Raw genomic sequence first — 24,392 nt, 5'->3', positions numbered from 1 at the left:
AAATATAGGGCCGGGCGCGGTGGCTCAAGCCTGTAATCCCAGCACTTTGGGAGGCCGAGGCGGGTGGATCACGAGGTCAAGAGATCGAGACCATCCTGGTCAACATGGTGAAACCCCGTCTCTACTAAAAATACAAAAAATTAGCTGGGCATGGTGGCACGTGCCTGTAATTCCAGCTACTCAGGAGGCTAAGGCAGGAGAATTGCCTGAACCCAGGAGGCGGAGGTTGCGGTGAGCCAAGATCGCGCCATTGCACTCCAGCCTGGGTAACAAGAGTGAAACTCCGTCTCAAAAAAAAAAAAGAAAAATATATCAAACATTTAATTTATACAGCACAATTTAAAAAGAAAACAAGGAATACCCATGAACTAAGCATTGAATTTTAGAGCTAGAAAAGTAGGTGGTTGTGTTTGAATAAGGCTCAGCATACCACTGGCATACCAACTTATATAGGATTTTTTTTTCTCTCTTTCTTTTTTTTTTTTTTTTTTTTGAGACAGAGTTCACTCTTGTTGCCCAGGCCGGAGTGCAACGGCATGATCTCGGCTCACCACAACCTCCGCCTCCTGTGTTCAAGCGATTCTCCTGCCTCAGCCTCCCAAGTATCTGGGATTACAGGCATGCACTACCACACCTGACCTATTTTTGTATTTTTAGTAGAGATGGGGCTTCTCCATGTTGGTCTGGCTGGTCTGTAACTCCTGACCTCAGGTGATCTGCCCACCTCAGCCTCCCAAAGTGCTGGAGGCGTGAGCCACCGTGCCCGGCCTTTTTCTCTCTTTTTTTATATGCCAACAAAGCCAAGGCATATGGGTGTTTTTTGTTTTTTGTTTTTTTCTTTAAAAAAAAAAAGTAATAATACTGATATTTATAATGTGCTAATGTTTACACCTAGTAATTCAATCCCAAGAAATCTGGTTCCAAAGCCTATGCACTTAAACACTATGCATTGCCACCTTTATTGAGGCAGTGTGACTTCATCTGAAAAGTTTTGTTTTGTTTCATTTTTTTGTTTTGTTTTCACATGCCTCCTGTTTCAAACATCCGAAAAGTTTAGATGCTGTGTAGATAAACAGAAGAAACCAGCTATTAATGTCCTTTAAATTACAGCTTTAAAAAAAAAAAATACGGCTGGGCACAGTGGCTCACACCTGTAGTTCCAGCACTTTGGGAGGCTGAGGAGGGAGGATCATGAGGTTAGGAGTTCGAGACCAGCCTGGGCAGCAGAGTGAAACGCCATCTCTACTAAAAATACAAAAATTAGCCATGTGTGGTGGTACACACCTGGAGTCCCAACCACGCAGGAAGCTGAGGTGGGAGAATCACTTGAACCCGAGAATCAGAGGTTGCAGTGAGCTGAGATCAAGTCATTGCATTCCAGCCTGGGTGACAAAGTTAGACTCCCTGTCTATATATATATATATATATATATATACACATATATATATATATATATATATATATGGACTAGGCATGGTGGCTCACTCCTGGAATCCCAGCACTTTGGGAGGCCAAGGTGGGCAGATCACCTGAGGTCAGGAGTTCGAGACCAGCCTGACCAATATAAAGAAACCCTGTCTCTCTTAAAAATACAAAATTAGGGCCGGATGCTGTGGCTCACACCTGTAATCCTAGCACTTTGGGAGGCCGAGGTGGGTGGATCATCTGAGGTCAGGAGTTCAAGACCAGCCTGGCCATCATGGTGAAACCCCATCTTTTTTTTTTGAGATGGAGTTTCACTCTTGTTACCCAGGCTGGAGTGCAATGGCGCGATCTCGGCTCACTGCAACCTCCGCCTCCTGGGTTCAGGCACTTCTCCTGCCTCAGCCTCCTGAGTAGCTGGGATTACAAGCACGCACCACCATGCCCAGCTAATTTTTTGTATTTTTAGTAAAGACGGTGTTTCACCATGTTGACCAGGATGGTCTCGATCTCTCGACCTTGTGATCGACCCGCCTCGGCCTCCCAAAGTGCTGGGATTACTGGCTTGAGCCATTGCGCCCGGCGAAACCCCATCTTTAAAAAAAAAAAAAAAAAAAGCCAGGCGCGGTGGCTCAAGCCTGTAATCCCAGCACTTTGGGAGGCTGAGGCGGGTGGATCACGAGGTCGAGAGATCGAGACCATCCTGGTCAACATGGTGAAACCCCGTCTCTACTAAAAAGTGCAAAAAAATTAGCTGGGCATGGCGGCACGTGCCTGTAATCCCAGCTACTCAGGAGGCTGAGGCAGGAGAATTGCCTGAACCCAGGAGGTGGAGGTTGCGGTGAGCCGAGATCGCGCCATTGCACTCCAGCCTGGGTAACAAGGGCGAAACTCCGTCTAAAAAAAAAAAAAAAAAAAAAAATACAAAATTAGCCAGGCATGGTGGCACATGCCTGTAATCCCAGCTACTCGGGAGGCTGAGGCAGGATGATTGCCTGAACCCAGGAGGTGGAGGTTGCAGTGAGCCAAGATCCTGCCATTGCACTCCAGTCTGGGCAACAAGAGTGAAACTCCATCTAAAAAAAAAAAAGAAAGAAAGAAAGGCTTAACAACTTATGAGCTAACCCACTCTAACATAGTCTTAATTACTTTGTTCCAGGATGGGGAAATGGTACTTCTGGATGGAGGTTGTGAGTCTTCCTGCTATGTGAGTGACATCACACGTACCTGGCCAGTCAATGGCAGGTAGGGCTTCTACAGAGTAACATATCCCACTGCTTCTTATGAGCTGGAATACAGCTATATTTGGAATGAATGACTAAAGAAATCCTATAGGTCCATTCTTGGTCACGTTAGGTTGCAAAGCTCCTAATTATTTTCTAAGACTGTTTTGTCCATCATATCACAGGATGAGGCACCTAGAAACACCTAGGTCACTAACACACAAAGATTTTACTGTAGGAGATGGGGTCTCGCTGTGTCATCGAGGCTGGAGTGCAGTAGCTATTCAGAGGCCCAATCATAGCTCACTGGAGCCTAGAACTCCTGTTCTGAAGTGGTCCTCTCTTCTCAGCCTCCTAAGTAGCTGATACTACAGTATAGGCATGTTGCCACCATGCCTGACTCACAGACATTTTTTTTTTTTTTAATCTTTTTTTTTTTTTTTTTTTTTTTTTGAGACGGAGTTTCGCTCTTGTTACCCAGGCTGGAGTGCAATGGCGCGATCTCGGCTCACCGCAACCTCCACCTCCTGGGTTCAGGCAATTCTCCTGCCTCAGCCTCCTGAGTAGCTGGGATTACAGGCACGCGCCGCCATGCCCAGCTAATTTTTTGTATTTTTAGTAGAGACGGGGTTTCACCATGTTGACCAGGATGGTCTCGATCTCTTGACCTCGTGATCCACCCGCCTCGGCCTCCCAAAGTGCTGGGATTACAAGCTTGAGCCACCGCGCCCGGCTCACAGACATTTTTTAAAAAATAAATTATTTAAGTTATGGTAGAATAGCTTGGTTGGATTAATCCTCCATAGATAATTATAAAATCTGGACAAAATATTAAAAATAACTATTTGAAAGCACCAGAGATCCCTTTGTAGTTCATGTGTGTGATGAGTGGGTGTTCATGTACAGGTATGAAATGTGCTACCCTCAAACCTTCTTGTAAAGTCAGCACATTACCCATCTGAAATGAAAAAAATAAAAGGCACCACAGAGCTTTCAAAAATAGGCAGAAACTGTACAAGTCCATTATTAAAAAAACTATAATGGGCTGGGTACAGTGGCTCACACCTGAAATCCCAACACTTTGGGAGGCCAAGGTGAACAGATCACCTGAGGTCAGGAGTTTGAAACCGGCCTGGCCAAAATGGTGATACCCCATCTCTACTAAAAATACAAAAATTAGCTGGCCATAGTACTCCAGAGGCTGAGGCAGGAGAATTGCTTGAACCCAGGGGGTGGAGGTTGCAGTGAGCCAAGATTGGACCACTATACTCCAGCCTGGGTGACAGAGTGAGACGCTATCTCAAAAAAAAAAAAAAAAAAACCCTGACCAAAATGGTGAAACCCCGTCACTACTAAAAATACAAAAATTAGCCAAGTGTGGTGGCGCACACCTGAAATCCCAGCTACTCAGGATGCTGAGACAGGAGAATCGCTTGAACCCAGGAGGCAGAGGTTGCAGTGAGCCAAGATTGTGCCACTGCACTCCAGCTTGGGCAACAGAGCAAGACTCAGTCTCAAAAAAAAAAAAAAAAAAAAAACTTTAATGGCTAAATTTGGTTGTTAGGGCTTTTTGCCTGAGGACACTGCCCAACGCACGTAGCTTGAGCAGCAGCAAGCCACAGCCTTATTGATTTAAGACATCAGAGAATAGATTTAGGTGCTGGCAGAATAGCCAGAAAGATGAAGGAAAACCCTTGACGAGAAGGGGTCGCAGAAACTTTGAGCCCCAAAATCTGCTTACAGAATATTCAAAAATCCTTGGCTGATCACTAAACTGTGTGTTGTGAGGAGGCCTCATGAGGCTCAGCAGGATACCAGCAGCTAAAAGCTGAATAAACTTAGCAGAGATTATAGTTGCTTCCCAGTGAGAACAGAGTTTGTAGTTTGAATCTATCCAAGTTAACAAAATTACTGGACATCAGAAGAAACAGGTAATTGTGACCTGTAATCAAGAAAATCTGATCATGAAATAATCCTGGCCAGAAGCAGTGGCTCAAGCCTGTAATTCCAACACTTTGGGAGGCAGGCGGATCATCTGAGGTCAGGAGTTTAAGACCAGCCTGGCCAACATAGTGAAATCCTGTCTCTACTAAAAATACAAAAATTAGCTGGGCGTGGTGGCAGGCGACTTGAATCGCAGCTATTCGAGCAGCTGAGGCAGGAAGATTGCTTGAACTCGGCAGTCGGGCAGGGAGGTTGCAGTGAGCCAAGATTTACCATTGCACTCCATCTTGGGCAACAGAGCAAGACTCCATCTCAAAAAAAAAAAGAAAAAAAAAAAAAAAAAGAAATGATCCTAATGTTCCAATTAGCAGAAGGACTTTAAAGTAGCTGTTATAGATATGTTAAAGAAAGATATAGACATAATGAGCGAACAGATGGAGAATCTCAATGAGAAATAGAAACTAAAAAGAACGGGGGATTATGGGAAGATGGCAGCAGCAGGATAGTTTTTTTAACTTTCCAAATTGTCAAATAAACATACAGCAACTAGCTGACAAAACCAAACACTAGATAATATTTGTTACCTCAAAATAGGTACCTCATAATTCACAAACATTCAGTCTGTAACTGCACAATTAGCAAAATCTAGACTGATAAACTGTATATCAAGCAGCCTGGATTCTTAAATTATAAGGAAATGAAAAGAGGTGGAGGAGGAGCCTATTAACTGAAAGAGTTTAGTTACATCAAATCTATTACAAATGAGCACAGAAAATTATCTTTGGGTGAATATTTGGGTGATACATATATGTAGATAGAGTTTTTTTTTTTTTTTTTTTTTTTTGAGACAGTTTCACTCTTGTTGCCCAGGTTGGAGTGCAGTGGTGCTATCCTGGCTCACTGCAACCTCCGCCTCCCGGGTTCAAATGATTATCTTGCTTCAGCCTCTCGAGTAGCTGGGATTACAGGCATGCGCCACCACGCCTGGCTACTTTTGTATTTTTGGTAGAGATGGGGTTTCTCCATGTTGGTCAGGCTGGTCTCAAACTCCCAACCTCAGGTGATCCGCCTGCTTCAGCCTCCCAAAGTACTGGGATTACAGGCATGAGCCACCATGCCCCGCCGATAAAAATATGTTTAAAAACACAAAGACAGCCAGGCAAGCTGGCTCACACCTTCAGTCCCAACACTTTGGGAGGTGAGGCAGGAGGATCGCTTGAGTGCAGGAGTTCAAGACCAACATGGGCAACATAGTGAAACTTGGACTCTACAAAAAAATACAAAAAAATTAGCCAGGCGTTGGTGGCACATGCCTGTAGTCCCAACTTCTCAGGAGGCTGAAGTGGGAGGATTGCTTGAGCCCAAGAGACAAAGGTTGCAGTGAGCTGAGATTGTACCATTGCACTCCAGCGTGGGTGACAGAGCCAGACCCTGCCTTTAAAAATAAAAAGGAAAAAACAGCCACAATGACCACGCGTAGTGGCATGCATCTATAGTCTCAGCTACTCAGGAAGCTGAGGCGGGAAGATCTCTTGAGTCCAGGAGTTCTAAGCTGTGTCTACTGTGTTGATTAGGTATCTGCAACAAATCTATCATCAATATGATATCTGCTCAGGAGCAGGGAACCACCAGGTTACCTAAGGAGGGTTGAACTGGCTCAGGTCAGAAACAGCAGGTCGAAACCAATCAGCGGTGGGAGCAAGCTTTTGAATAGCCAGTACACTCCAGCCTGGGCAACATAGCAAGACTCCATCTGTAAAAAAAAAAAAAAAAAAAAAAAAAAGTTAATTTGAAAAAAACATGAAAGGAATAGGGAGTGGCTGCTAGCAGATACAGAATTTGGGAAGGGATAGTAATGAAAATTTTCTGGAATTAGTAGTGGTAATGGTTATACAACGTGAATACACTTAAAACCACTGAATTGGCCAGGCGAGGTGGCTTACACCTGTAATCCCAACACTTTGGGAGACTGGGAGACTGAGGTGGGCAGATCACCTAAGGTCGCGTGTTTGAGACCAGCCTGGCCAACGTGGTGAAACCCCATTTCTACTAAGAGTACAAAAATTAGCTAGGCATAGTGGTACATGCCTGTAACCCCAGCTACTTGGGAGGCTAAGGCACAAGAATCACTTGCACTCAGGAGGCAGAGGTTGCAGTGAGCTGAGATCATACCACTGCACTCCAGCCTGGGTCATAGAGCGAAGCTCAGTCTGAAGGAATTTTATGATAAATGAATTATATCTGAATAAAAATGATAAATTCAGTCAGGCATGGTGGCTCATCCTATAATCACAGCACTTTGGGAGGCCAAAGCGAGCAGATGAGTTGAGCCCAGGAGATCCAGACCAGCCTGGGCAACATGGCAAAACCCCATCTCTACAAAAAAAACTTTAAAAGTGCTTCCTTCGGCAGCACATGTACCAAAATTGGAACAATACAAGATTCACATGGCCCCTGCACAAGGATGACATGCAAATTTGTGAAGCATTTTATATATAATCATGAAAGAAAAAAATTAGCCAGGCATGGTGGCATGGGCCTGTAGTCCCAGTTACTAGAGAGACTGAAGTGGGAAGATCACCTGATCCCAGGAGTTCGAGGCTGCAGTGAGCTGTGACTGTACTGTTGTCCTCTAGCCTAGGCAACAGAGTGAGACTGGGTCTAAAAAAAAATAAAAAATTAAATTCATGTGTAAATAACAGTACACATGAATAAAAAAATCACAATTAACTGACTACAAAAGTTAGGATATGGCTAGCATGGTGGCTCACACCTGTAATCACAGTGTTTTGAGAGGTTGAGGCAGGAGGATCACTTGAGGCCAGGAGTTCAAAGCCAGCCTGGGCAACACAGCAATACCTCTATATCTACAAAAAAATTGGCCAACCAAGGTGGCACACACCTGTAATCCCAGCTACTTAGATCTGAGGTGAGAAAATTACTTGACCCCTGAAGTTTGAGGTTACAGTGAACTATGATCACTGCACTCTAGCCTAGGCAGCAGAGCAAGGCCCTGTCTCCAAAATAAAAAAGGTAGGATGAGGGTTGCTTATTGGGAAGATTGTCATTATTCTGGGAAATATAGAAGGGTCTTCTTGGGATAGTCTACCAAGTTTTTTTTTTTTTTCAATCTGACTGCTATTCATCTTATAATACTTTTTTTTTTTTTAAGACAGGGTCTCTCTGTCACCCAGGCTGGAGTACAGGGGTGTGATCTTGGCTCACTGTAACCTTTGCCTGCTGAGTTCAAGTGATTCTGCTGCCTCCACCTCACCGAAATAGCTGGGACTACAGACAATGCCACCATGCTAGCAAATTTTTGTATTTTTTATAGAGCCACCAAATAATTTCTTAAGGTTTATGTTTGATTGATTTATTTGGCTTTCTGTATCTGTGTTTTGTTTTACAATAAATTTTTTTTTTTTTTTTTTAGTTTTTAAATGAAAATTTTAAAGTTGAAAAGTACATTAACTGAAACGGGAAATTCACTAGGTGGATTTAACTGTAAATTGAATATAGCAGAAGTTTGCAAACTTGAAGATAAATATAAATTATCCAGTTGGGGCCGGGCGCGGTGGCTCAAGCCTGTAATCCCAGCACTTTGGGAGGCCGAGGCGGGTGGATCACGAGGTCGAGAGATCGAGACCATCCTGGTCAACAAGGTGAAACCCCGTCTCTACTAAAAATACAAAAAGTTAGCTGGGCATGGTGGTGCGTGCCTGTAATCCCAGCTACTTAGGAGGCTGAGGCAGGAGAATTGCCTGAGCCCAGGAGGCGGAGGTTGCGGTGAGCTGAGATCGCGCCATTGCACTCCAGCCTGGGTAACAAGAGCGAAACTCCGTCTCAAAAAAAAAAAAAAAAAAAAAAAAAAATTATCCAGTTGGAAGAATAGAAATACTTTGCGGAAAGGCCAGGTGCAGTGGCTCATGGCTGTAATCCCAGCACTTTGGGAGGCCGAGGTGGGTGGATCACTTGAGGTCAGGAGTTCAAGACCAGCCTGGCCCACATGGTGAAACTACATCCATACAAAAATATAAAAATTAGCTGAGTATGGTGGCAGTTTCCTCCCAGCTACTTCGGAGGTTGCGGGAAACAGCAGTCCTTCCATCTCAACCTCCCAAGTAGCTGGGATAAGAGGCACGTGCCACCATGCCTAGCTAATATTTTGTTATTTTGTAGAGACAGGGTTTCTCTGTGTTGCCCATGCTGGTCTGTAACTCCTGGGCTCAAACGATCTTCTTGCCTTGGCCTGCCAAAGCACTGGAATTACAGGCATGAGCCACCATGCCCAGCCAAATTCTAGGTATTTAAGAGAAATGAAAACATTCCTCAATAAAAAGAGTTATACAAGGACATGCATAACAGCATTTATTCACAATAGCATAACAACCAAAATGTCCATCAACAGGAGAATGAATATGCAAATTGTGGTCTGTTCATACGATGGAATACCACTCAGTAATAACAAAGAACATTTTAATTACTGATTGACTGTTTTTTGTTACTGATTGAAGCAACACCACAGATGTACTGCATAGACATGCTCAGTGAAGGCAGCCAGACTCAGGAGTATATATTGTATGATTCCATTTACATGATGTTTTAGTTTAGGCAAACTAAGGTCAAAATAATCACAATAGCATTTGCCTCGGAAAGTAGGGATATTGATTAGAGATGGACATGAGGGCTGGGCATAGTCATGTCTATAATCCTAGCACTTTGGGAGGCTAAGTCAGGCAGATCACCTGAGATCAGGAGTTGAAGACCAGCCTGGCCAACATGGCAAAAACTCATCTCTACTAAAAATACAAAAATTAGTCACACATAGTGGCAGGTACCTATAATCCCAACTATTCGGGAAACTGAGGCAGGAGAATCGCTTGAACCCAGCAGGGGCAGAGGTTGCAGTGAGCTGAGATCGCACCACTTTACTCCAGCCTGGGCAAAAAAGCAAAACTCCATCTCAAAAAAAGAAGCAAAGAAACTAACATGAGGAAGCTTTCGGGGAGGTGGAAATGTTCTGTATAATGGTAGGAATATGGATCTATATCAGTTAGGATTCTCCAGAGAAACAGAACCAATAGGACATGTATGTGTGGGCGGCTGGGCGGACGGATAGATTTTAATGAATTGGCTCATGCAGTTGTGGTAGCTGGTCTCAATCTTACAAGGCTAGGCCAGTAAGCTGGAAACTCAAGCAAGTGTTGAATCACAAGGCTTGAGTCCACAATCTATAGGGCAGACTTCAGTCCAAACTCAGGCAGGGTTTATATTATAGTCATGAGGCAGAATTCCTTCTCCAGCATACCAAAGCAATTGTGACAATTGTGTTTATATATTGTGGTTTACCTTTTGGTTTGTGTTTCAGCCAGCCAGCCAAACTGTTAGAACTTTTCTGACCCCTTCAGTTACAACATTGAATCCAGAATCTCTGATTAGTGGACCCATATCATAAAGTTAACCAGTGCAACTCTGTTCCTTCTACCATTATCCCCCACCACAAATATTCATTCCTACCCATATTCCCAGATTTTTGTCCATTGGAAATTGGAAACATCATACAGTTCTTTTTGGAATGGAGTGGACCTCCTCATGGGTCACAGTTTCTACTTAACTTGGAGCCTGCTGGGACTTGAGTGTAGTCACAGTTCTAGAAGAACCAAGGCAGCTACCTCAGGGGACATACCTATAGGTTTTCAGACAAAACAGGGTTAACCTTCTCAGATGGGGGTCGAAGGGCCGCTTCTGCTGGCAACAAAGACTCAGCAGAATTTAGGAGTTCATTGTCCCCGGCTTCAATGGGTTTGGCACATGCATTTGTCAAAATTGTACAGTTCAAATGTATGCATTTTAGTGTATATAAAGACACTTTGGGAGGCCAAGGCAGGTGGATTGTTCTAGACCAACCTGGGCAACACAGTGAGACCCTATCTCTTTAAAAAAAAAAAAGGGTATATTATTTAGTAATACTGTGGTGAAGTGAGTTATGGGTGCATTTATAGGTGGTAAAATAATGAACCTAGAACAGGTGTCCCCAAACTACGGCCTACGGGCTGCATGCGGCCCCCTGAGGCCATTTATCCGCCCCCCCCCCCCCCACCGCACTTCAGGAAGGGGCACCTCTTTCACTGGTGGTCAATGAGAGGAGCACAGTATGTGGCGGCCCTCCAACGGTCTGAGGGACAGTGAACTGGCCCCCTGTGTAAAAATTTGGGGATGCCTGACCTAGAAGATGGGTACATAGGTGTTCTTTTGCTGTTATATTTAGCCATTCTTCTATTAGGGGACATTTAGAGTTTGTCTAATAATTTACACTTACAAAAAAATTACACTGAACATATTAGTACATTCAGCTTTATTTTTTTTTTGTTTGTTTGTTTGAGACAGAGTCTCACTTTGTTGCCAGGTGCCAGGCTGGAGTGCAGTGGCGCGATCGCAGCTCACTGCAACCTCTGCCTCCCAGGTTCAAACAATTCTCCTGCCTCAGCCTCCTGAGTAGCTGGGACTACAGGCACACGCCACCACACCCAGCTAATTTTTGTAGCTTTAGTAGAGACGGAGTTTCACCGTGTTGCTCAGGGATGGTCTTAATCTCTTTTTTTTTTTTTTTGAGACGGAGTTTCACTCTTGTTACCCAGGCTGGAGTGCAGTGGCACGATCTCAGCTGACTGCAACCTCCGCCTCCTGGGTTCAGGCAATTCTCCTGCCTCAGCCTCCCGAGTAGCTGCGATTTTACAGGCACGTGCCACCATGCCCAGCTAATTTTTTGTATCTTTAGTAGAGATGGGGTTTCACCATGTTGACCAGGATGGTCTCGATCTCTCGACCTTGTGATCCACCCGCCTCGGCCTCCCAAAGTGCTGGGATTACAGGCTTGATCCACCACGCCCGGCCAGGTCTCCCAAAGTGCTGAGATTACAGGTGTGAACCACCACACCCAGCCTTTTTTTTTTTTTTTTTTTTTTTTTTAATATAAAGATGGGGTTTCACCATGTTGGCCAGGCTGGTCTCTAACTCCTGACCTCAAGTGATCCGCCCACCTTGGCCTCCCAAAGTACTGGGATTACAGGGGTGAGCCACTGCACCTAGTCTTTCAGCTTTATTTTCTTAGGATATATTACAGTAAAATTATAAGCTCTATTTGAGCATCTTTAAGGCCTTTGATGTAATTAGCTGTATTAATTTACAATCTTATCAACAGTATGTGAGAATATGTATCATATATCATCCCAGGTCACTTTTTTGTATCATAATTGCTAAAGAAACTGTTATTCTAAAGACATTTAAGTGTTAGTATGTTACCAGTAGCCAAGATGTTGACTAGTTTTTCCCATGGTATCTACTTCCATCTGTCAGAAGTGGGTCCGTAGGCTTTCCTGCCTTTTTTTTTTTTTTTTTCTTTTTTAAATATATATATATATATATATATATATATATATATATATATATTTTTTTTTTTTTTTTTTTTTTTTTTTTTGAGACGGAGTTTCGCTCTTGTTACCCAGGCTGGAGTGCAATGGCGCGATCTCGACTCACCACAACCTCCGCCTCCTGGGTTCAGGCAATTCTCCTGACTCAGCCTTCTGAGTAGCTGGGATTACAGGCACGCACTACCATGCCCAGCTAATTTTTTGTATTTTTAGTAGAGACGGGGTTTCACCATGTTGACTAGGATGGTCTCAATCTCTTGACCTCGTGATCCACCCACCTCGGCCTCCCAAAGTGCTGGGATTACAGGTTTGAGCCACCACGCCCGGCCTCCTGCCTTTTTTTAAAAATGGTAGTCTATGCTGTAAGGGATTAGACAGGATCAGGGCTGAGCCTTGTTCACCCACTGCCTGCGCTCATAGTTGGGTGCTTCTTTGGGCCCTACTTCATGTGTCCCCTGACCGTTTGAAGGAGAGACTGTGTTGCTGCTCCAGCTTGAAAGATTGTTGCCCTTCTTACTGAGCACCTAGGACGTGATTGAGCTCCTGGCCTTACTGATAGATTGGTACTTATTAAACATCAACAGTGCCCCAGCAGCAGCAGCATCTTGGGGTTTTTCTAGTCAAATTTAGTAGCAAACTTCTTATAATATCAGCTTATCTAAGTTCAGGTTCTTTGATTTTCCTGTTCCCAGGTTCAGCGCACCTCAGGCAGAACTCTATGAAGCTGTTCTAGAGATCCAGAGAAATTGTTTGGCCCTCTGCTTCCCTGGGACAAGCTTGGAGAATATCTACAGCATGATGCTGACCCTGACAGGACAGAAGCTTAAAGATTTGGGGATCATGAAGAACATTCAGGAAAATAATGCCTTCAAGGTACTTCACTTCTCTTGACCCTATTTCTCAAGAACACCTAACAAGCTGCTAGGTTTTTACCCTACATAAGGCTAATTAGATTTAGAATGGGACAGATGCAATGATTCATGCCTGTAATCCCAGTAGTTTAGGAGTCTGCAGCAGAAGAATCACTTGAGGCCAGCCTGGGCAACATAGCGAGACCCCTTCTGTTTACATAGAGATACACACACACACACACACACACGGTTTTTTATGTTTGAAAAAAAGAAAAAGAAAAGATTTAGAAATAAGAGGGATTTAGCTTTAACATGGATTAAAACAAAGGAAGTCAGTACTTATTTCTTCCAGAAGATGGCAGCACATCCTGATTCATTACATGCTACATACCTAGCTCAGTATTCAGAAAATGTAAAATGAAGTCTGGTGCAGACAGGGTGAAAAAGAAAACGAGAAATGAGGAGAAGCCTGGGAAACATAGAAGACCCTCTCTCTATAAAAATTTAGAATTTAGCCAGGTGTGGTGGTGTGCACCTCTAGTCCCAGCTACTTGGGAGGTTGAGGTGGGAGAATCGCTTGATCCCAGGAATTCAGGACTGCAGTGAGCTATGATCATAGCACTGCACTCCAACCTGGGCCACAGAACAAGGCCCTGTTTCTAAAATGAAAACAAAAGAGAGAGAGATTTTTTATTTTATTTTATTTTTTTTTATTTTTTGAGACGGAGTTTTGCTCTGTCACCCAGACAAGTGCAGTGGCATGATCTCCGCTCACTGCAACCTCTGCCTTCCAGGTTCAAGCAATTCTTCTGCCTCAGCCTCTTAAGTGGCTGGGATTACAGGTGTGTACCACCACACCCCGCTAATTTTTGTATTTTTAGTAGAGACGGGAGTTTCACCATGTTGGTCAGGCTGGTCTCGAACTCCTGACCTCATGACCCACCCACCCCATGCTGGGATCATAGGTGTCAGCCACCATGCTCGGCCGAGAATTAACTTTTAATCCTTTTATAGGTAGTTCTGGAGGTCAAAGGAGAAGATATTTGTTGGTTATGTGACATTTTTGTGACTTCAGCAATATTCCCAAAGACCACGTCGTTAGTGAATTTTTTCTGCATCCAAAATGTGATAATGTTCAGTAAAAACGTAAAACCTCAGCTTTAAAATTAAGATGCTAGATGTCCAACTCAGACCATTAGGCATCTCCTGCCTCCAAATTAAGGCTTCTAGGAATTCTGTTATCAATAAAAAGGAAGCTATAAATTGCTTGTTGCTCAGCCCAACAAATCTTTAATTAATGGATAGAAATACCCAAGCTAACCGGACCTGGTGGCTCACGCCTGTAATCCCAGCACTTTGGGAGGCTGAGGCAGATGGCTCACATCAGGTCAGGAGTTCGAGACCAGCCTGGCCAACATGGTGCAACCCCGTCTCTACTAAAAATACAAAAATTAGCCAGGCATGGTGTTGTGTGCCCGTAATCCCAGCTACTTAGGAGGCTGAGGTAGGAAAATAGCTTGAACTCAGGAGGTGGAGTTTGCAGTGAGTCAAGATCGCACCACTACACTTCTTGCTCTGGGCAACAGAGCAAGACTCCCATCTCAAAAAAGAAAAAAAAAGAAAGAAAGAAATACCCAAGCTGGTAGGTGCCCAAAGTATGACTTCTCCATAAGTTGCTGTGAGATACTTAGGGTCTCCAGAGTAGATTCCTGAGAGGGATATGTGAGCGAGCATTAAAATGAGAACTGTTTTAATAGTCACCAAGAAAAGAGATTTTCTTTTTTTTTTTCCTTTCCTTTTACCTTTCCTATGTTACTGAAGAAAAGAGACTTTCATTTGCCACAGTCATTAGTTGGGATTACCCAAGTCAACATATATGTAGTATATTAAATAGTGAGAATGGAAATGTGGATTTATGAGAATGCCACTGGCAGAATTGCATATGACGTCGCAGTTTTTCTGGTGCCTTTAAGTATTAGTCCAAGGATGGATTCAACTAAAGTGGCAGAACGGTGGGGGAAATACTAACACATATCTCACTGATTTATACTTGCCCATCATTCCCCATAAGAGGTCATTGCTCTAATGATACTGTGATAATTATCTTTTCCAGGCTGCTCGAAAATACTGCCCTCATCATGTTGGCCACTACCTTGGGATGGATGTCCATGACACTCCAGACATGCCCCGTTCCCTCCCTCTACAGCCTGGGATGGTAATCACAATTGAGCCAGGTAAGGAGAGGTGTTATAATAGTAATATGAGGTAAACATTGTTTGTTTGTTTTTGAGATGGAGTTTTGCTCTTCCACCCAGGCTGGAGTGAAGTGATACGATCTTGGCTCACTGCAACCTCCGCTCCCCAGGTTCAGCAATTCTTCTGCCTCAGCCTCCTGAGTAGCTGGTATTACAGGCACCCGCCACCACAAATGGCCAGTTTCTATATTTTTAGTAGAGACAGGGTTTCACCATGTTGGCCAGACTGGTCTCGAACTCTTGTCCTCAGGTGATCTACCTGTTTCAGCCTCCCAAAGTGGTAGGATTACAGGCGTGAGCCACCATGCGTGGCCACATTGTTTATTTTTACCTCAACCAAAGTAATTAAGTTAGAAGAGACAGGAAAAAAAAGTCTCCCCAGTGTAGAAGATAATGTTATTTTAGATTTATCTTTCATATTCTTATTTAACATCACACAATTTGTTCCATTTGACTCTTACAATAAACAACAGATGGGAAATACTTCCTATAAGCAGATGTTAAGAAATGAATCTTTTTTAATCCTGCCTTTGCCGGGGCCAGTTTGTACTGGTCTCCCATTTAGTACTGAGGGGGCTTCTCAAGCTTCCAAAACCCCCAGTGCTTGCATGCAGACATGCAGACACATCATCCTCTCAGTTTCAACACCTCTGCAAGCTGTATTGATCTACCCAGCACCATCTCACTCCTTAGTATCCAATGCCTTCCTCATAAGCTTCGGAGAAAGCTGACAATTAGATAGTTACCTAATTTGAGTGATCCTGGGTCTTGGGCAGAATTCTGAAGAGAAGCAGTGATCACAGTGGTATGTGAAGATTGATATTGTCACAGTCGATGGTTAAACACTGATGCTGGTTTTGTTTTGAAAAACAGATCTAAATTTTAGATTCCAAGTATTTTAATCTCTATATAAATTATGGCTGTGAAATGTCTTTTATGCCACCCTTTGAACCCAGTCATACATTGCTATCTGTGCCCATGGATACATCATTTAGTTCAATCTGATTGGTACCTGGGTGCTTCCTTAGACTGTGCTACATTTTCCTTTGCTGATCTCTTTTTTTTTTTTTTTTTTTTTTTTAATCACAGAGGCGGTATCTATGAGGATAGTGAAAGAAGTATACAACTTCTTTCTTATGAAAAGACCTGGTGTAATTCTTAACTTCATGATTAGAAAGGGTACCTGGGGTTCCTACATTTTTCCAAATGTACATTAAAGTCTTTCAGTTTCTCCTTTACTTTACATTATGCACATCAGATATATTTAAACCTTATTTGAGAGGAAAACAAAAAATTTTATAATGACTGTTTCTGCAGCTTCCAGTTATCAAGGCTGATAATCTCTAAGTAATTGTTTAATACATTTTAATTGTATTTTGTCTTTATTTTTGCCAAGTGCTTTTTCCAGGGTACTCTTAGGCAGGGGAAGAATGCACTTATATAATCTCTTTGTCCCCCACATATATTGATGTACTTTTATTTTTTTTGAGATAGAGTCTCATTCTGTTACCCAGGCTGGAGTGCAGTGGCATGGTCTCGGCTCACTGCAACCTCCACCTCCCGGGTTCAAGCGATTCTCCTGCCTTAGCCTCTGGAGTAGCTGGGGCTACAGGCGCCCACCACCACACCCAGCTAATTTTTGTATTTTTAGTGGAGACAGGGGTTTCACTATATTGGCCAGGCTGGTCTCGAACTCCTGACCTTGTGAACCACCCACCTTGGCCTCCCAAAGTGCTGGGATTACAGGTGTGAGCCACTGCGCCCAGCCATTGACGTACTTTTAAGTTAGGTAACTTTACTGGCCTGCTTGAGCCACCAGAATTTGACAAAATCATGGTCAGCACTGCCATAGTTGTATGGAGCTTATAGTCCATTATACAGATAACCGGAATAATTTTAGTAATGATACCAATAGGTGTTGACCATTATTTGCCAGGCACTTTGACATGTATTATCTCATTTAATCCTCACAGCTTTATTAGGTAGGTACCATAAAGATCCAGCATTACAGAGGAAGGAATTTTAACCCAGAGGTTAACTTACTTGCCCCAAACCACCCAGTTTCTATCATTGCTGAACATCATGTTCTTCTTTCTACTTCACAGGCATTTATATTCCAGAGGATGACAGAGATGCCCCAGAGAAGTTTCGGGGTCTTGGTGTACGAATTGAGGATGATGTAGTGGTGACTCAGGACTCACCTCTCATCCTTTCTGCAGATTGTCCCAAAGAGATGAATGACATTGAACAGATATGTAGCCCAGCCTCTTGACCTTCACTGCAGCCCACATGCACCTCAGGTTCAAGATGAGTGTATGCTGGCATCCCTGCACATATGCTTTCTGAATATCTCTGTGTATGCATTTATATACATATTCCATTTGGGAATACAGCAGCTGTGTGAATGTATGTAATCGTGTGTGGGGGGTTTTTTTTGTTGTTGTTTTAAGTAGTTAGAAGTCTGGAAAAATGAATTTTTGAATAGGATGTTACTGCAGCTTTGGTAACATTAATTCTATAGAATTTATGACCAGACAAGTTTAATTTTTAAACATAAAGAAAGGTCTTGGTTACATATGTCCATGCATTCCAGTTAACACATTTAAACATACAGAAAATTCACTTCAAGTCCTTCCCTTTCTGTTCTTTTGCTGAGATCCACCCAGTATCATAATAAGTTTGTGTGATGCCTGTATTTTTAGCTAATCACCAAGGTCTCTGCTTATGCTAAAATTCACCTGTTGGTGATTGTGGGTGGCCAATACATACCTTATGTAACTCCTCCCTACCTATTCTAGATCCTGCGTGTCTACTGGAGCCACATGAACCCTTAGGGGCACTGGGGTCCTGCATTCTTACTAGTCAGCCACAGTCCAGGTTCCACCAACAATAGCTACCTACCAAACAGAACAGTGGTGAGCCTTTCTTGCCGTTTGGTTGCCTAGGACTTGGAAAGTATTTAGATTCTTGATAAAGAAGGAAATGGAAGAGAAAGAAAAGTATGTATGTATCTACTAAATATCCAGACATCAGGCTGGGCATGGTGGCTCACACCTGTAATCTCAGCATTTTGAGAGGTTGAGGCAGGTGGGTCACTTGAGACCAGGAGGTTGAGACCAGCCTGACCAACATGGTGAAACCCTGGCTCTACTAAAAATACAGAAATTAGTCAGGCGTGGTGGTTCACGTCTGTAGTCCCAGCTACTTGGGAGGCTGAGGCATGACAATTGCTTGAACCTGGGAGATGGAGGTTGCAGTGAGCTGAGACCATGCGACTGCACTCCAGCCTGAATGACTGAGCGAAACTCTCTGCTTCAAAAAAAAAAAAAAAAAAAAAAAAATCCAGACATCCAGACATCATTTCTCTTCAATTTAAAGATGATTTCTTAATGATGCCTTCAAAAATTAATAAAAAGGAAAAAGAATGATTTCTTTCCCAGATATCCCTGCTCCCTCTATGGATTCTTTTTTTTTTTTTTTTTTTAAGATGGAGTTTCACCATGATGGCAAGGCTGGTCTTGATCACCTCAGGTGATCCACCCACCTCGGCCTACCAAAGTGCCTCTATGGATTCTTAATCCACTGACCCTCATGGGTTATCCTTGTAGCTATGCAGAGGTGGATCCTCTATGTACTTACCCTGTCAGAGTCACAAAGTCACAGTCGTGGCACCATTTTCAGAGAAGCACCCCTGTTACCATTCTGTGATTTCCTCTAGTGCTAATAAAAACAAAATACGGAATCCACCAATAAATATCTTATGATTCCTATCTTTCTCTGATATTAGCACTGAGCATGCAGTGGTTAAGAGTCATATTTCTTTTTTTTCTTTCTTTCTTTTTTTAGGGGGGAGAGGGAGTCTCACTCTGTTGCCCAGGCTGGAGTGCAGTGGCACGATCTCAGCTCACTGCAACCTTCCCCTACCCGGTTCAAGCAATTTTCCTGCCTCAGCCTCACAAGTAGTTAGGGCTATAGGCGAATACTGCCATGTCCAGCTAATTTTTTGTATTTTAGTAGAGATGGGTTTTCACCATGTTACCCAGGCTGGTGTCAAACTCCTGAGTTCAGGCAATCCACCCACCTCGGCCTCCCAAAGTGCTATGATTATAGGCTGTGAGCCACTGCACATAGCCTGAGTCATATTTCTTTAAACCCAACATTGGATACAATTATACAGAACTCAGTTTGCAAGGTGAACAAGGCTAGATTACCACAGATAGCTTATTTAGGAGCTTCTGTGATAGAGAGAAGCTTTAAGAACCAGTGTGTTCATCTCCTTTAAACCTGGATATGGGCTCAAGATGTATAAAACATGCCAGTTGTTACAACACAAATTTGAGGGTCTTTTTTTTTTTTTTTTTTCTTTTTTTAAGACAGGGTTTCACTGTGTTGGTCAGGCTGGTCTTGAACTCCCAACCTCAGGTGATCCGCCTGCCTTGGCCTCCAAAGTGCTTGGATTACAGGCGTGAGCCACCACACCTGGCCAATTTGAGGGTTTTTTAAAAATATATATTTGTATTAGGGAAGCACAAGCTAGGGGATTAACAATCTCTGCAGTGCTGGAAGTTTACCTGTCTTATCAGGGAAACTCAGGGTACAGAGTGAAAAGCAGACAGGCAGTGACTTCCTCAAGAGACAGATAATGTGAAAACAAAAGTGATACAAATCGTATCCTGACAGTGCTAGCCCAGGAATGCTTTGGCTTTGTGCACCTTATCTAAGCAGCTCTTAGAATGGAGGCTGCACAGCTGGAGTCTTCCTCCCTCCAATTTCTCAGTCTAGCACTACTTTTTAAAAGAAGGGGAGGAAAATAACTCCAGGACTCTGGCTTCTCACTTCCTGAGCTCTGTGCTCCCAACAACCCTTTCCTTGGATTGTGTTTCCTTTTTCATTTACGATCCAGGAATAAGGAACTTCTTTTCCTTTTTTTTTTCTTTTGTTTTTTTGAAACTGAGCCTCACTGTCATCCAGGCTGGAGTGCAGTGGTACAGTCTCGGCTCACTGCAGCCTCCGCATCTGGGGTTCAAGCAATTATCCTGCCTCAGCCTCCTGAGCAGCCGGGATTATAGGCGCCCACCACCATGCCCAGCTAATTTTTGTATTTTTAGTAGAGACGGGGTTTCACCATGGTGGCCAGGCTGGTCTCAAACTCCTGACCTCAAGCGATCTGCCCACCTTGGCCTCCCAAAGTGCTGGGATTACAGGCGTGAGCCACCACGCCCAGCCTCCTGTCTCTAAACTTGCTAGCTAAAAGCCTAGGTGGCTTCTATATATAGCAGCATACTTGGACATGAAACAGACTTCTTGTGAGATTCCAGTCAAGTTCTATAGATGTTACTGGTAGTCAGAAAGACTATTGTGGAATTCTTCTGGTGATTTTTTTTTTTTTTTTTTTTTTTGAGATGGGGTTTCACCATGTTGGCCAGGTTGGTCTTGAACTGCTGACCTCAGGTAATCCACCTGCCTTGGCCTTCCAAAGTGCTGGGATTACAAGTGTGAGCCACCACGCCAGGCTTTTTTCTTCTGGTGATTTTTAGTCCCTGACCTAGGTATATTGTCCTTTGGGTCCCAGATTAACTATAGCGGCTCAGCATTGGAATCATACTTTTAGAACCATCAAGATAGCATAATGAACATCGCATAGTAATGTTATATGGGCTGTCTGATATATTCAGGATTTGCTGAGCAGTTAATTATGCACTGTGCTGTGTGTGATCTTATTCATGCTTAGCCATGCCACAGACACCCCGTATTTAGTTTTCTTTTTTTTTTATTTTTATTTTTTGAGACGGAGTTTCGCTTGTTACCCAGGCTGGAGTGCAATGGCACGATCTCGGCTCACCGCAACCTCCGCCTCCCGGGTTCAGGCAATTCTCCTGCCTCAGCCTCCTGAGTAGCTGGGATTACAGGCACGCGCCACCATGCCCAGCTAATTTTTTTGGATTTTTTAGTAGAGACGGGGTTTCACCATGTTGACCAGGATGGTCTCGATCTCTCGACCTCGTGATCCACCCGCCTGGGCCTCCCGAAGTGCTGGGATTACAGGCTTGAGCCACCGCGCCCGGCCTTAGTTTTCTTTTTAAATACAAAGAATGCTATTAACTTATTGGCTATAAAATAATTTTATTTTTCTAATGTCAAGGAAATGACACATTCCACTTAAGCAAGTTTTCCAAATAATTAAAATTTAATACTTCAAGAATAAAATGTATCCAAATATTTCTTAAAATGCTTAAAATTTAGGTTAAAATTTGCTGATCTCTTACATTCAATAAAGCTGGGACATGAAGACTTCCCGTAATTTTCAACTGCCTTGCAAGTTCATAAACTTGTAAGTATACAAAGGTCAATAAGATAAATTCGTAGTTTTAAGGTAAGACCTTTATATTAGCTTTTAAAATTTAAGTTTTTAATTGACATAATTGTACATATTTACAGTGTACATAGTGATATTTTGTTACATATAGTGGATAGTGATCAGATCAGAACAATTAGCATATCCATCAGATTGAACATTTATCATTTGTGTTGAGCCATTAGTTTTTTGTGTTTGTTTTTGTTTCTGAAACGAAGTCTAACTGTCGCCAGGCTGGAATGCAGTGGCGCCATCTTGTCTCACTGCAACTTGTGACTCCCAGGTTGAAGCAATTCTCCTGCCTCAGCCTCCCTAGTAGCTGAGGCACGCACCACCATGCCCAGCTAATTTTTGTATTTTTAGTAGAGACAGGGTTTAACCATGTTGGCCAGGAGGGTCTCTCAATCTCCGGACCTCGTGATCCACCCACCTCGGCCTCCCAAAGCACTTGGATTATGGGCGTGAGCCACTGTGCCCAGGAGCCTTTAGTTCTAAGTATGACAGATAATATATATACCAGGTGCTCCTATTAAGAGCCTTAATTTTTTTCCTTTTTTTTTTCTTTTTGTCTTGAGAAAATATATTTTTTAAGAGCCTTAATTTTTAAAAAAATTATTCACATGTTACCACTGGAATTTTCCTCCCTGAATTGAAGATACAGTACCATTTAAATGAAGGAAACTCACCTGGATAGCCAGTGTCACATGCTTTTATGTATTTATTTCAGGAATTACTATTTTTTCTTCATCATTAGGAAACAGACTGTGTTCTTTTTTTTTTTTTTTTTTTTTTTTTTTTTTTTTGAGACGGAGTTTCCCTCTTGTTACCCAGGCTGGAGTGCAATGGCGCGATCTCGGCTCACCGCAACCTCCACCTCCTGGGTTCAGGCAATTCTTCTGCCTCAGCCCCCAGAGTAGCTGGGATTACAGGCACGCGCCACCATGCCCAGCTAATTTTTTGTATTTTTAGTAGAGACAGGGTTTCACCATGTTGACCAGGATGGTCTCGATCTCTTGACCTCGTGATCTACCTGCCTCGGCCTCCCAAAGTGCTGGGATTACAGGCTTGAGCCACCGCGCCCGGCCGACTGTGTTCTTTATTTGAAACACAGCAGTGGAAATACTGGAGTAAATCTGGATGTAGCAGCTCATGCCTGTAATTCCAACACTTTGGGAGGCCAAGGAGGGAGGGTCGCTTGAGCCCAGGAGTTTGAGAGCAGCCTGGGCAACATAGAAAGACCTTGTCTCAACAAAAACTTTGTAAGTTAGCCAGGTGTGGTGGTGTGCACCTATAGTCCCAGCTACTCAGGAGGCTGAGGTGGGAGGGTCGCTTGAGCCTAGGAGGTCAGGGCTGCAGTGAGCCCTGATTGTACCACTGCACTCCACCCTGAGCAACAGAGCAAGACCCTGTCAAAAAAAAAAAACTGGAGCAAGAACTCTCCTCATAGTATCCACGTTGGTAACTTACTCTGTGTACATCTTCTTTCAAAACCTTGTTTTTATAACATGAGAAAGGGAAAAACCTTCCCAGTAGAAATACTGTCTTAAATGAGATTAAGATCTATAAAACAAGTTAAATCTCCATATAAAGACAACGCAACTCATTAAAACAGAAAAATGAACCTTTGTTGTGTTTTTCCAAATATCCATACCCACACACTGTTCAGCTTTATTAATAATACAAAGATCACAAATGGGAAGCACGACTGCTGCTTCTCCCCCTCCTGTTCCCATGTCAGAGATGGAGAATAAAGCACAGTGAGCTGATCCACCAGTCCAGCAGTGACCTCAGAGGCCTTTGTAACAGTGTTTCCAGTAACTGCTGCTAATAAAACAGAATTAGAATATCTGCAGTCCTTCAACTGTGTTTGATAGCTGAGAATGTAACTTGTTTGTGTGTCTATTAGAAAATTAGGAAGGCCCCACAGATAACATCAGTGTAAGGGACCCTGCTTGAAAGAGGGTTTTATGGTGTGATTTTTAAAAAATTTTTTGTCTATCGCCCAAAACAAGTTTTAAGCGTGAGAAAATATACTTTAATTTGAGATTTTTTTTTTTTTTTTTTGAGACGGAGTTTTGCTCTTGTTACCCAGGCTGGAGTGCAATGGCACGATCTCGGCTCACCGCAACCTCCGCCTCCTGGGCTCAGGCAATTCTCCTGCCTCAGCCTCCCGAGTAGCTGGGATTACAGGCACGTGCCACCATGCCCAGCTAATTTTTTGTATTTTTAGTAGAGACAGGGTTTCACCATGTTGACCAGGATGGTCTGGATCTCTCGACCTCGTGATCCACCCGCCTCGGCCTCCCAAAGTGCTGGGATTACAGGCGTGAGCCACCGCACCCTGCCAATTTGAGATGTTTTTAATGCTCCTAGAGTAATGAAAAGATGAATTAATGCATAATTAAAGCTTAACAGTAGAGCAGAGTTTTACTTTTACAAACTGCCTGGGTTCTAGCTGTGCTGCTCTTCTCTGCCAGTGTGTCTCTGAGTTAGAGCATCATTACTGTTTGAATGGGAGGACGCACTGGAATCAAGCTTCCTGGAGTTGCTGTGCAAGAGTCTGAGAAAACTTCCATATTTACTAGCGTTTCTTAATGCTTTCTGTGACTCTTGTGCAATTACATAAGTTCAATTTAGACAAAACGCTTTTACTTTTTAAGGCATTACTATTCACTGAAAATAGATAAAGTCATTTCCCATCAAGGGTAAAGCGTTTGTGACTGTCATTTTAAAAAAAATAAACTAGGCGGGGTACAGTGGCTCATGCCTGTAATCCCAGCACTTTGGGAGGCTGAGGCGAGTGGATCATGAGGTCAGGAGATAGAAACCATCCTGGCCAACATGGTGAAACTCTGTGTCTACTAAAAATATAAAAATTAGCTGGGCATGGTGGTGCATTCCTGTAATCCCAG

At 43.2% G+C, this 24,392-nt stretch overlaps 1 protein-coding gene and 2 non-coding genes across 6 annotated transcripts in view; all 3 read left to right on the top strand.

Moving 5' to 3' along the window:
• The window catches only part of XPNPEP3 (X-prolyl aminopeptidase 3), a 64,375-nt gene extending 46,841 nt beyond the window's left edge, over nucleotides 1-17,534 (top strand). For all 4 annotated transcript variants that reach the window (XM_039463259.2, XM_074390884.1, XM_039463260.2 and 1 more), the window contains exons 7-10: nucleotides 2,582-2,667; nucleotides 12,712-12,892; nucleotides 14,984-15,104; nucleotides 17,231-17,534. In XM_039463259.2, the coding sequence (XP_039319193.1) occupies nucleotides 2,582-2,667; nucleotides 12,712-12,892; nucleotides 14,984-15,104; nucleotides 17,231-17,397 (555 nt within the window). In that variant the 3' untranslated portion in view covers nucleotides 17,398-17,534. The remainder of the gene's footprint in view (nucleotides 1-2,581; nucleotides 2,668-12,711; nucleotides 12,893-14,983; nucleotides 15,105-17,230) is intronic.
• Nucleotides 3,506-3,609, top strand: LOC120361528 (small nucleolar RNA U13). Its single transcript, XR_005577709.1, has one exon. It is a non-coding gene; the product is annotated as a small nucleolar RNA U13 (small nucleolar RNA).
• Nucleotides 6,986-7,088, top strand: LOC120361516 (U6 spliceosomal RNA). Its single transcript, XR_005577699.1, has one exon. It is a non-coding gene; the product is annotated as a U6 spliceosomal RNA (small nuclear RNA).
• Nucleotides 17,535-24,392: the final 6,858 nt, after the last annotated feature.

This window comes from Saimiri boliviensis, chromosome 21 (assembly GCF_048565385.1).
Source record: "Saimiri boliviensis isolate mSaiBol1 chromosome 21, mSaiBol1.pri, whole genome shotgun sequence".
NCBI classification, from domain to species: Eukaryota; Metazoa; Chordata; class Mammalia; order Primates; family Cebidae; genus Saimiri; species Saimiri boliviensis.
The sequence above is the reverse complement of the archived record's forward strand: the minus strand, read 5'-3'. Positions and strand labels throughout refer to the sequence as shown.